The following is a 13,391-nucleotide window of genomic DNA, read 5'->3' on the forward strand; positions in this document are numbered from 1 at the left end:
GTCAAACTTACGTTTGATATTATTGACTTTTGGAAACACACTTTCGAATGAGACAAAATTACGCTTGATATTATTGACTTATGGCAATATACTTTCGAAAGAGACAAACTTACGTTTGATATTATAGACTTTTGGAAATACACTTTCGAAAGAGACAAACTTACGCTTGATATTATTGACTTATGGAAATATACTTTCGAAAGAGACAAACTTACGCTTGATATTATTGACTTATGGAAATATACTTTCGAAAGAGACAAACTTACGTTTGATAATATAGACTTATGGCAATGTACTTTCGAATGAGACAAACTTACGCTTGATATTATAGACTTATGGCAATACATTTTCGAAAGAGACATACTTATGGAAGATATTTAAACTTCTGGCAATGCACGTATCGCGTTATGTATAAGGAAGACGTTACACTCTTTATCGTATATAAATAGACCTATTAAATGTTGAAAAATGCGTGGCCCCTCTTGGAATCCACTCGGAACAAACCAGTTCACGTTCCATTGGGCAGTTCACGACCCGATTCATTGTCAGCCGGCGACTGCCTGCCTGTTTCGCGCTCCAAAGAAAAACACACAACTTATAATTTCACTGTCCCTTACCGCGGAAAACGCTTTCGGCGCTTCGTACTAGAACGCGAACTGCGTCCTCACCGTCACCTCGTACCAGAACCAGAACTGGAGACAGTGAGCCAACCGCGTGGAATCGAACGAGTCGGTAACACTGCTCGATCGCCCAAAAGCAAACGAGGAAGCGAGACTGGAAATCTGGAATCGAAGAGCCTTGCTAAGGACGTGACCTAAAATTCCTGCCGCACGGATTTCACCTTGCCAGTTTTCTTTCCTCGCGTTTTTATTTTGGCCCAGGGGATCATCGTTTTACCGACGGATATCAATTTAATTAAATATACGGGTTTTAAAAATAACTCCACGGGTTCCCAGCAACATTACCGTACCATACACGCTATTGTTGAATAATTTAATTAACCGCAGTTACTAGGTTTTTCGGTTTTGTGGGCGTACGCGCCGAAGGGGGGAAATTATACGCTTCGATCCGAAGTAAAAGTCGCGTAATTGAATTTTAAGCGAATTTATGTGAACTCCCCAAAATTCGTCATCTTCCGAGAGTTACTAGGTTTGGTATTCTTACGAAATATTAAAATACTAACTGAGCAAACGCTGAAAGATGAACCTCAATTTCAGTTGCGTAATATTTTCCGCCGAAGTTGAGGTTCGTAAAGGTTAAAGCGAATTAAATTGAATACAGGAAACATAAAATTATTCAGACTTAACTATATAGGAAATACATTACTTGAATTTTTCTTTGTTTGGTAAACTCGACTCGTGTACCACAACCCGAATATTTGGAAAATTATTTTCACCTTTGTGTAATTTGTTAACCTTTTTTTTTAGTAATGCTGATAGTTAAATGTCTCCGAAACTTTCGTGTTAAACATATATCTAGGATAATGGGTACACTAACGTATTTCAACATTTTCTCCAAAAAAGCGTTCACGAAACTTTATTTCTTCAATAATAAAACATCAACGCAGCGCAAATAATTTTTTTGTTCATGTATAAATTTACATTAATGATATAACACAATTATGGGAAGACCAGACAAAATATATATACTTTTCAAATTGAGCAAAAATGTAAAAAATTAAGTAGGGAGCATCGATGGGGGGAAACGCATTTTTTCTTATCATTTAATTTCTGGCACTTTTTGTAACATTTCCATTAATAACTGTACATTTTTTTCCTTCTAGAATAATAATTTTCAATATAAAAATATTTTTCAAAATGGACCAGAGTCAATATCAATATTTTTGTTCAAACCCTGAGTTCTTCATATTGTTAGTAAAATCTTTGAATTTTTATTGAAATTATGTAAAAAAATGCATTAAGCGTAAATGAAATTATATAAAGTATCGGGGAAGGGGAGGAATGTACAGAGAATATAAAATTCACGTTAAATACAATGATGAACTGAAATTAATACGTAACTCGCTGTTAAGATTCTTTTCAGTTCCAACGGAAAAGTGGTAAAATTTGTAAATGAGATTATATTTTATGTACAAGTGACGGAAAATTACCGGGTTGGAACTTACGAAAAACAATAGATTTACTGCTTTACGTTTTAAGCATTAACGCTATATTGACATAATTAGAGATTCGACAAATTTAATTGAGAATTTGAGAAATATAGCACCGTTGTTTATTAATTCTTATTTTACTGTTCGAGAGGATTCGGAACCTCTTAACTACCAACTAATTTTTCACGAAGGGGTGAAATGGGGATGAGGTACGATTCCAGATGGCGTTAGAGTTCTGGTAAAACCAAAACGCGCGGGAAATTCGAATTGATTACCTTTTTATGAAGTGGAATAGTTTCTTTTGAGATTTCTTTGTACGATTTATGATTGACGGCTTTTGAGTTTATCTCAATTTAAAACCAAACTAAATTAAACGAAGGATTCTTCGACCACCTCTACAGTTTCATTTGAATAATCCATTCGTTTTCTGTCTCTGAGCAACGTGTCATTCGTGTGGGGAGGTGGTCTGTAAGGCGGAGGCAGAGGCTTAAGGCCTTGTTTGCTATTATTGTTGTTGGTGGTGTTGTTGTTAGTACACAGCGTATTATTGCTATTTGGCGGGTTGAAAAGGCTTCGCAGCTGAGCGACGCTCCAGTTGATGCTGCCTTGCAAGTCGTCGGGGATATCCGGACAATCGCGCCATGTCCTTTGCAACGCCACCACTTTGCTTTTGGGCGACCGGACATTGATCTGTTCGTCGGTGACGTGCACTGGAGGTAATTGGCGGAAACGGAGCGAAGAACCGCCTTCGTTGACCGCTCGCAACGCCGTCTTCTGGGATAACGTCGAAGCTTTACGTTGTTTCGTGGTAGATGATCTACTATTTGGTATAAAATAACGCTATTAGCGTACAATTTTATCATAAATTGAAACTTTATAAATGGTCTTACCCGCTGCAGGTGCTTTCGTCAGACGAACTAACTTTCGCTGTGACGGCCCGATGAAGTTCGGCTTTTACCGGAACAACGCTGGTTTGATTATAAAGTTTGAGTGATTCTTCGTAGAGTTGCCTGGCCCGGGCGCTGAGGCTGGTCTGCTCTTGTCTCATCTGATCAGTTACTTGAGAAGTAGTTGGTGGATGAATTCGCCTCTTCAGGATGTTCCGCCTGGTCATGGCTTCCTCGTAACTGGGCGGTTCTTGCTTTGATTTCGGTGTGCTCATATGACAATTCGCGAAGTCTTCAGAGTATCCCGGGTTAAGTCCATTTAAATGCCTATTTTGAAATTAAATCGTGTTAAAGAATGAACCAAAATGGTTATTAAAGAGTCAACAACGGAGTTTGGAAAATCTTAGTAGGATCTAATTAGTCTCGGAGCTCGGGTGACTTACGAACTTCCGGTAAATAGAATAAAATTAACCGGAAATAAGGTAGTCAACCCCAGCTGCCTTTGGACACTAGGGACAATCAATATCCATTTGGAAGAGACAGTTTAAATTTCTGGTGTGTATAATCTTTGTTCAGTACCTTGGACCCCATCCTGGACCCACAAGCGTGCTTATTGGGGACCCATCAACTTGGCCCCCCCACCCTGGACCACAGGATGACAATGTGACCCAGGACTCGAAAGGTCTCTGAACAGGCGTTAATATAACCTGACATTTGTACAGCAGTATTTATTCAACAGTCAGTGTTTTTATTAAAATCAGCTAGGCTAATACCCAAGGCACCACCTTAAGCCCAAGTCATCTAGCGACTTTTAAACGGGTGGCCGGGTTAAAGGCCGAGAACAGAGATTCCATTTTCTCGTGTGCGAATTTAGACCCCCACAAAATTGAGTGACAGCGTCGACAGCTTGACCGACGGCTTGGACTGTTTATGAATAGAATATATACAATGAGCATCAAAAAAAGAGGTAAGCTACAATACACGGAATTGTCCAGGCTGTCATTCAAGTTGTCAGAGATGTCAATCAGTTGTCACTCGTCAAAAAATTAAGTACAGGATAAGAGGGGTGGAAATTCGCTCTGGTCTCGGTCTTTAAGTTGCGTGGGAGGGTGGTTGCAAACCTTTCATGCCAGGCGAGCCAACACCCTTAAAGCTTAAGAAGCTAAACAATTTACCTTAAATTGTTAATATTTTCGTAAATGTGAAGTTCCCCGCACGATTTGGAGCCCACATCGAGCAAAGGGGCCGGGTAATCCTCCGGGTCGTCGCGTGGAGACGGCGGGTTGCCCTGATTGGGGTTCCCGTTGACTAACTGGTCGATTTTGGACGTGGACTGGCTCCTTTTCCAGTCCATCGTCCCGGAATGGTTGGCGAACCAAACGGCTTGGACGTCGGGTTCCACCCTTTGACTACGACAGAGGCTTCGTCCCGTTTTGCCCCTGGGCGGCGACGGGGCGCGACCCTTACGGTGCAGAGCGGGTCTCTTCTGATAGTCATTCGCGTGGTAATGGTGGTCGCCGGCGTATTTGCGCAACAAACTCTCTTCGGAGGCGCTCCTCCACAGAGACTGTCCTCCTCCGTAACCGCGCTGAAGAGGCTCGTAACTGGACTGTACTTGCCGACGATTGCGAGACAGTTTCTTGTGGTCCCTCAATTTGACTGGGCCGTGGGTTTCGCGACTAGGCGGCGAGAAGCCGTTATCGAAGGCGTTTTGTCGCGGAAGTGACGACAAAGTTTTCGAGAAGAAGACGTCGTTTAAAAAACGTCGTCTGTGCACTAAGTCGTGGCAAGAGCCGTCTATGCCGTTATACTTGAAGGACTTCACTCCGACTTCCGTCGAGCCGCCAACGCCACCGCTCAACGTGTCCAGTTGCGGGACGCTCTTGGTCATACTCGAACCCACCGAATCTTTCCTGGACTCGACGCCGGACGTTTCCCCGCTTTGATGTTCCATTTCTTCATCGGGCGTGTACAACTGAGTGTCGCTGAGCGTTAGCCCGGAATCGCGGCTCAAGTTCGTTAACGAAACTTTCGTTTTGCAAGTCGGTTTGGGACTGAAAGGTTCGTTCAAGTCCTGCAGGAACAAATCGCGATCCAGGCTGTCGATTGACGAAGAATCATCGCGAGGATATTCTACAAAAATGATACAGAGTAATTAATTTCAAAACATTCCCCATCCAGCCAGCCATTACGTATCTAACTAGAACTTTTGAATTCAATTTAGAGGCGCGAAGTAAAAATTACCTCCGTTCGCATCCTGGAGGCTGTCTTCTCGCTCCTTGATACCGGAATCTTTCCTCTCGTTGGTGGAACTGCCATTAAACGAACCTTTGGAAGACTCTTCGCCGAAGAGGCTGGGATAGTTTTCGATTAGATAAGCGATAACTTTTGGCACTTTTTTCGAAACGTCCTAAAGAAAAGAATGAGATGAAAAACGTCCACAATTTCACTTAAAATTCCACTCGAGTTCCGAAGAACAAAAAGGAAAGTGAAAATGATAAAATAATCGTGGGAAGAGCGATCGAGGGACTCACTTCGCTTTGAAGAGTGGACGAATAGATGGTGGCTGGACTTAAAAGACTAGGACCGATGCAGACGCCCAGGTTGTTGGCGCACATTTTGTTCTCGTCGGAATTTTGCGCCACGCAGTGAAGGACGCTCAGGAGGTGTTTCAAAAATTGCAGGTTCAAAGGCGGCAGCTTTGACAGCAAACTGATAAAAGTGGAACACAATTCATTGAAAATATATCCCAAATTTAACAGAATTGCCGACTTTTCCCTGGCCATAATTCAGTTATTTTCCCCTGGCCATATTAATTTATTTTCCCCTGGCCATATTAATTTATTTTCCCCTGGCCATATTAATTTATTTTCCCCTGGCCATATTAATTTATTTTCCCCTGGCCATATTAATTTATTTTCCCCTGCCCATATTAATTTATTTTCCCCTGGCCATATTAATTTATTTTCCCCTGGCCATATTAATTTATTTTCCCCTGGCCATATTAATTTATTTTCCCCTGGCCATATTAATTTATTTTCCCCTGGCCATATTAATTTATTTTCCCCTGGCCATATTAATTTATTTTCCCCTGGCCATATTAATTTATTTTCCCCTGGCCATATTAAGTTATTTTCCCCTGGCCATATTAATTTATTTTCCCCTGGCCATATTAATTTATTTTCCCCTGGCCATATTAATTTATTTTCCCCTGGCCATATTATTTTCCCCTGGCCATATTAATTTATTTTCCCCTGGCCATATTAAGTTATTTTCCCCTGGCCATATTAAGTTATTTTCCCCTGGCCATATTAAGTTATTTTCCAATGGCCATATTAAGTTATTTTCCCCTGGCCATATTAAGTTATTTTCCCCTGGCCATATTAAGTTATTTTCCCCTGGCCATATTAAGTTATTTTCCCCTGGCCATATTAAGTTATTTTCCAATGGCCATATTAAGTTATTCTCCCCTGGACATATTCAGAGATTATGCTTAACCCTTTTAATAACGAAATTAGAACAATTATAACTTTATATTTTACTTTTATAAGACGCTAATGAATTGACTAATATTTTAGTATAAAAATTAAAAATTATTGCAACGATTACGAAACCTTAGAGCACCTTCATAAAACGTTCACTATAAATTTAATTTCCGAGACTTCCCATAACTTTTTACAAACTCTTAAAATTCCCTGACTTGTTTTTATCACTTTATAGGCCTATTTTTAAATTCCTTAACTTCTGCCGGATTTCCCTGACCTATGGAAAGCTTACTTTAGAAAATTTTCTCGCGTTCTCCAGTCGTCGGAGGGGTCGAGGGCGTCCAACCACTCGTAATAGAGAGAGGATTGAAGCAAGCAATCGGACAACGATCGCAGAAACTCCTAGAATTAGAAAACATTGAAGCGAAATGAGCGTTAGCGAGCGAAACTTTCTTATCGGCACCACAAATGGCAGAATGTTTGATATCAACGTAGGCCTAGTAAATGTTTCTAGATTTTAATGAAATATTTAGCCGTGCTAGATGAACTCTGGAACTAAGTCGTAACGAAGCCCAAATTTTAAGTTTTAAGCTGTGATCCTAGATATTTAAGGTTCAAATTTATAAAACGTGACTTACGACTTTTCTCTAAGATATAAATTATATTCTTTGGTGTTGTCCTGTTACCCATAAGTCTTTCTTTAGAGTAACGATGACGTATTGCTTTAATGTCACTATTAAGTCACTGTTTCTTACTTTGACACGCTTACGAGCACGTGCTAGAGTCGCCATTGGAACACGTTAAAATAATAGCAACCACAGTTAACTAGGACTTGTGAATCCAATTAGAGGCGGCCGGGTTAAATTGCGTAGGAGGGTTTCAATAGACGAGGATCAAGTCATAACATTACCGTTAATTTTGAATTTTAAAATTTTGTTCCATGGTTCTATTTCAATTTGTTGTAATGATTTATAATAAAAAGTACTGCTACTTCATGGAATTTAAAAAATGATTTTATTAAAATAAAATGATCGGGAGCTTCTAAAATCAGAATATTGTAGCGGCTGACGAAGGACTACGGTCCGAAAGCTCCCGATCATTTTATTTTAATAAAATCATTTTTTAAATTCCATGAAGTAGCAGTACTTTTTATTATAAATCATTACAACAAATTACCGTTAATTATTAGGCCTAACCATAAATCTACAGAGTTGCTATTCCTCTTGTATATTTGCTATCGAAATTTCTAACTCGCGAAGACTACACTAAATAAACTTTTGTCTAACAACATTTGATAAAAACAGGCATTACCTTGAGCAAACAAGCTAAGACGACCGGAGAAGAGTTATCCAGACAGTCGTAGCTCCCGGACAGTTCACTGCCATCCGAATTGCCGGTGGCCATCAGCATGTCCTTAGTTTCCCTGAGGACGCGAGCGTTGGCCGATTTCCGGAAGATACCCACCGTCTCGGGTCCTTTCGCGTACAATTGAGACAAGATTTTCTGATGGGGGAAACGGATTAAGGCGTTACGCTTAAAGGTCGTCCAAGGTTGAAATAATAGAGATTGTCCGTACCAGGATGGAGGGAGGCAGACTTCCGGAGTTCCAGATATTGGCCAACTGCCAACCGAAAATGCAACCGGGCGAGGAAGGCAGGGCGCTGTCCACAGAATCGGACTTGGCCACTTGCCTCTTGAACGGCCAATTGATCAGGGTTTGACGTCTGTGCCCTTTGCGAGATTTCTTCTGGAAGCAAGGACCTGATAATGAAGAAGACAAACAAATCATTAGATTTTATTCGTCTTGAAAATTGACGGATTCAATTCCCCCTACACATCTTCGATTAGTAGCTTAACCCGTCTATTAACTAATCGAAGGATACTGTTTTGAACCAGTTAACTTAGGTTAGGTTCAGTTAACTCAAGATTAGCTAAATTTTAGCGCTATTTCAGTTTATTTAAATTTGGTTAAGGTAATATTAGGTTACAAACTAATAATCAGCTAGGCTAATACCCGAGGCACAACTTTAGGCCCAAGACATCGAGTTACTTTTAAACTCAGGTGGCCGAGTTACAATGCGTAGGAGGGTGGTGGCCAGTTTACTATTACTTAACGTTGCACACCTAATTAAAAAAAACGCACTATACAGGGTGTTTCAAAAGTGTATACAAAAATTTGCAGGAGTTGTAGGGGTGAGTTGAGAAGTATGCCTGTTTTTCCCCATTTTCCTACGATGAGTGAAAAGAGCGCCAGAGAGCTTCAAAGTGTCGCCTACTAGCCCCTGGAAGTAGGCTGCAACAAGCGCAACACCAACCAGTAGGGACTTTAAACACTTTAAATTTACCTTTTTACGCTGGTTACCTCGATTTGTTTACAAAGTCCTTTTTCACCTAAAACACGAACCCAAAACTTAATGTTCGCATTTCCCCGCTGCTTGGATTTGCGCTCGTTGCAGCCTACTTCCAGGGGCTAGTAGGCCACACTTTGAAGCTCTCTGGCGCTCTTTTAACGCATCGTAGGAAAATGGGAAAAACAGGCATACTTCTCAACTCACCCCCTACAACTCCTTAAACGTTTTGCATAACCTTTTGAAACGCACTATATAAACCAACTTAAAACAATGGTTAGTTACCGGTATTTGGCATAACTAGACAGACGGCAAGTTGTTTATCGCGAAAATTATGAAATGCGACATCGGACATTCCCGCTATCGACTCGGACCTCAAGGAGACAAGCTATTTGTGACACTCTCGAAATAGGTATTTGCCAAATTGAAATCCGTCGGGGCTGCAGGATATGGCGCTAGTGTGGGTGGCAAATTGGCGATTGGAAAAGTAGAACGGAATAGACGATGACAAAGAAAGCCAGATTTCTCATTTTGAGTCTCTCGAGCAAAAAGAGCGAAACGAATTAACGGGAGAAAGCGTGAAGCGTGTAAAATAATGAACAAATTCTCAGCTCGTATTATTGAAATAGGGAGGCTGCGAAAAGGGGGTAGTTACGGAGGTCGCGGGTTATAATTGACTGCGCCGAGCAAAAGTCAAGTAAATCGAGATACGTGAGTGTTTTTAAATTAAGGTGACTCAGTACAAAATTTCCAATATATATTTTCACTCTATTTTTATTAATTTTCATTATTAGATTTTCATTGTTATTATGCTAGATTTCAAACTTAAAACTAGTTTTTCTCAAATCGGAGTTTTCAGACTTGCTTGACTCTTGCTCTAAGGTAGCGAGGGGGGAATCCGCGTAACCTAACAGTCGACGGGAAGGTATGACGGACGGTAAAGTCAACAGGCCATTAATTGTCGCGTCGATTTCAGTTTATGTGTGGAAAATGTACATTTAGGGCGTCAATCGCGGAACGTCAATATTCATTCCGAGAATTTCTCTCTCTCCGTATCTTTCTTTTATGAGAGATTTCGCCGCGATTTCCAGTTCCTATTTGCACCAAGACGCCTAAATTAATTTGAACCCTGGATGACTTGTCAGTTCTGTAATATTTCTTTGGCTCACGGCAAAAGTGACGTAACAGAGCGGCTTTGGGCCTTGAGAAGGTTGATTTGTAAAAGCTTTTATAAGCAACCACCATTGTTACTTCTTAACTCTCGCTGGTCGAAATAACTCAAATATTTTCGATGAGTATCAAACATGTTGGCCAAAAGGTACAATATAATCCGGCGTTTAAGTCGCCATCTACATTCGTGAATCCGAACGTTTCGCAAGAAAAAATAAGTAATATTTTAATTCTTCATTTTCATTTTAATTCTTCATTTTCATTTTAATTCTTCATTTTCATTTTAATTCTTCATTTTCATTTTAATTCTTCATTTTCATTTTAATTCTTCATTTTCATTTTAATTCTTCATTTTCATTTTAATTCTTCATTTTCATTTTAATTCTTCATTTTCATTTTAATTCTTCATTTTCATTTTAATTCTTCATTTTCATTCTTCATTTTCATTTTCATTCTTCATTTTCATTTTCATTCTTCATTTTCATTTTAATTCTTCATTTTCATTTTAATTCTTCATTTTCATTTTAATTCTTCATTTTCATTTTAATTCTTCATTTTCATTTTAATTCTTCATTTTCATTTTAATTCTTCATTTTCATTTTAATTCTTCATTTTCATTTTAATTCTTCATTTTCATTTTAATTCTTCATTTTCATTTTAATTCTTCATTTTCATTTTAATTCTTCATTTTCATTTTAATTCTTCATTTTCATTTTAATTCTTCATTTTCATTTTAATTCTTCATTTTCATTTTAATTCTTCATTTTCATTTTAATTCTTCATTTTCATTTTAATTCTTCATTTTCATTTTAATTCTTCATTTTCATTTTAATTCTTCATTTTCATTTTAATTCTTCATTTTCATTTTAATTCTTCATTTTCATTTTAATTCTTCATTTTCATTTTCATTCTTCATTTTCATTTTAATTCTTCATTTTCATTTTAATTCTTCATTTTCATTTTAATTCTTCATTTTCATTTTAATTCTTCATTTTCATTTTAATTCTTCATTTTCATTTTAATTCTTCATTTTCATTTTAATTCTTCATTTTCATTTTAATTCTTCATTTTCATTTTAATTCTTCATTTTCATTTTAATTCTTCATTTTCATTTTAATTCTTCATTTTCATTTTAATTCTTCATTTTCATTTTAATTCTTCATTTTCATTTTAATTCTTCATTTTCATTTTAATTCTTCATTTTCATTTTAATTCTTCATTTTCATTTTAATTCTTCATTTTCATATTAATTTAATTCTTCATTTTCATATTAATTTAATTCTTCATTTTCATATTAATTTAATTCTTAATTTTCATATTAATTTAATTCTTAATTTTCATATTAATTTAATTCTTAATTTTCATATTAATTTAATTCTTAATTTTCATATTAATTTAATTCTTAATTTTCATATTAATTTAATTCTTAATTTTCATATTAATTTAATTCTTAATTTTCATATTAATTTAATTCTTAATTTTCATATTAATTTAATTCTTAATTTTCATATTAATTTAATTCTTAATTTTCATATTAATTTAATTCTTAATTTTCATATTAATTTAATTCTTAATTTTAGTATTAATAATTCATTTTAATTTTAGTATTAATAATTCTTCATTTTAATGTTAGTATTAATAATTCTTCATTTTAATTTTAGTATTAATAATTCATTTTAATTTTAGTATTAATAATTCTTCATTTTAATTTTAGTATTAATAATTCTTAATTCCTATTATTCTTAATCTTATATTTCATTATTTATTCTAAATATAATATTTTTTCTTTCTTTTTTAATATTCATTTTGAGGGCTCCATATTACCTAGAACAGAAAGCTCTCACTTCATACCCTGGGAGTCAGTTTGCAGATATCCCAGGATCTAGGAGGATTCAAGCTAGGATTCATATTCCTAGCCAGGATGACTACTTTTAGCTCCCATGTCGACCAAAACGAAATTTATAAAAATGTGTCTCTTTATCATAGTATAATTCTGGCGCCATCTATGAAGCAGCGGACTAAAAAGCGACGGGGGACGACGTCAAAGCACCTGGTTTCGGAATGGTTATTTCCAAAAGGGAATAACCTTCTGTTTTATTACGCTCTTGGACGAAGGGCGAGAGGGGAGTGCTGCTCGAGAGACAGACGAGGCGGCGCCACCATCGAGTTATCCCCCCCCCCCCCCCGACAACACGCGCATCGTCATCTCTTTTTCCCACTTTTGTTGTGACTGCAGGAACGTTAAGTATACCTGTTCCTGTTAGTTGTGGGACGATTTTCGGCTTTTCAAAAGAAGCCCAAATGTGGTCGCGATAATAGCTCTCTTTTTATGGGGGCAGCTGACGCGGTGCGGCTCAACCAGAAGCGCATAAATATCTCTTAAAATATAAGTATTCTACTGTTGTAAGTCGGAAAATGACCGAGCCCTTTTTTCCGGAAAATATTCCGTATTTTTCCGAAAAAATAAAAAAAGTTTTCATTCCATGATTAGTGTAATATATTGTTTGCAAATTTAAATAAAGCGGAATTTTCGCCTCATTTTTTCGAATCTAAACGTAAAATAAACCTCTTGACTAGTTTAAACTGATTAACTATTAACTGTAACACTAATGTTTTCTTGTATATTTACTGTTATTAGACATTTTATATCGATAAAAAGTTAAAAACATTAAAAACCCTTAAAAAGTAATTTATGTTTTAATTTTTATTTTTCCGATTTCCGGAAAATTAACATTCCATTTAGACTCTACAACCTTAGCAGGTATTAAGTAGTTTCTGATGGGGGGAATTTTCGCGGAAGAATATACCGAAAAGCAGTTCAATTTAACGACGGTATTACTCCACCTACTGATGCAAAATTTTTAAATTACCATATTTTTCCTGATGTAATAAGGTTGTGATTCCCAAAGTGGGGTATGTGAAAATTTTGTCCCCATCTTAAAAATAATAATAATCAGATAGGCGAATACCCAAGGCACCACCTTAGGCCTACGAATAATTTCCCCTACGTCATAATATCGTCTGCTCCGTCGTCTTCTCTACCACTCTTCAAAGCGTAAGTGAAGATGACGGAGCAGACGATATTTTGACCAAGAATGTATTACTACTTAAAGAGAATGCCTATATTAAGGGGTTCCTTTTCGCTTATTCTCGGATTTCGGAGTAGGGTAAGAAGAGTAAAGCTATGACGTCATTTTACTCCGATTCTGTGGTGGCGAATAGTTTTAGTCGGAGTAAAAACAGTTTTTCCAAAATGGCTGCCTGTGGCCTTTTCAGCAGATAAATTCTGGCTAGCAGACGACCAAATCCTAATACTCCGGAACAAGCGAATAGTTTATGGGCCGGAGTAATAGTTGATTTTATAAAATGTCTTTACGCTTGCCCAACTTGT

The 13,391-nt window shown here is 37.3% G+C and overlaps 1 protein-coding gene across 2 annotated transcripts in view; it reads right to left on the minus strand.

Annotated features, from left to right (window-relative positions):
- Positions 1-1,500: 1,500 nt before the first annotated feature.
- The window catches only part of LOC149942714 (uncharacterized), an 81,884-nt gene continuing 69,993 nt past the window's right edge, over positions 1,501-13,391 (minus strand). For both annotated transcript variants that reach the window (XM_090177052.1, XM_090177051.1), the window contains exons 12-19: positions 8,059-8,243; positions 7,794-7,985; positions 6,775-6,884; positions 5,532-5,709; positions 5,242-5,407; positions 4,173-5,130; positions 3,001-3,324; positions 1,501-2,930 (exon numbers count right to left, since the gene is read on the minus strand). In XM_090177052.1, the coding sequence (XP_090033178.1) occupies positions 2,480-2,930; positions 3,001-3,324; positions 4,173-5,130; positions 5,242-5,407; positions 5,532-5,709; positions 6,775-6,884; positions 7,794-7,985; positions 8,059-8,243 (2,564 nt within the window). In that variant the 3' untranslated portion in view covers positions 1,501-2,479. The remainder of the gene's footprint in view (positions 2,931-3,000; positions 3,325-4,172; positions 5,131-5,241; positions 5,408-5,531; positions 5,710-6,774; positions 6,885-7,793; positions 7,986-8,058; positions 8,244-13,391) is intronic.

Source organism: Leiobunum rupestre, chromosome 6 (assembly GCF_980474605.1).
Source record: "Leiobunum rupestre chromosome 6, qqLeiRupe1.1.hap1, whole genome shotgun sequence".
NCBI lineage: Eukaryota > Metazoa > Arthropoda > Arachnida > Opiliones > Sclerosomatidae > Leiobunum > Leiobunum rupestre.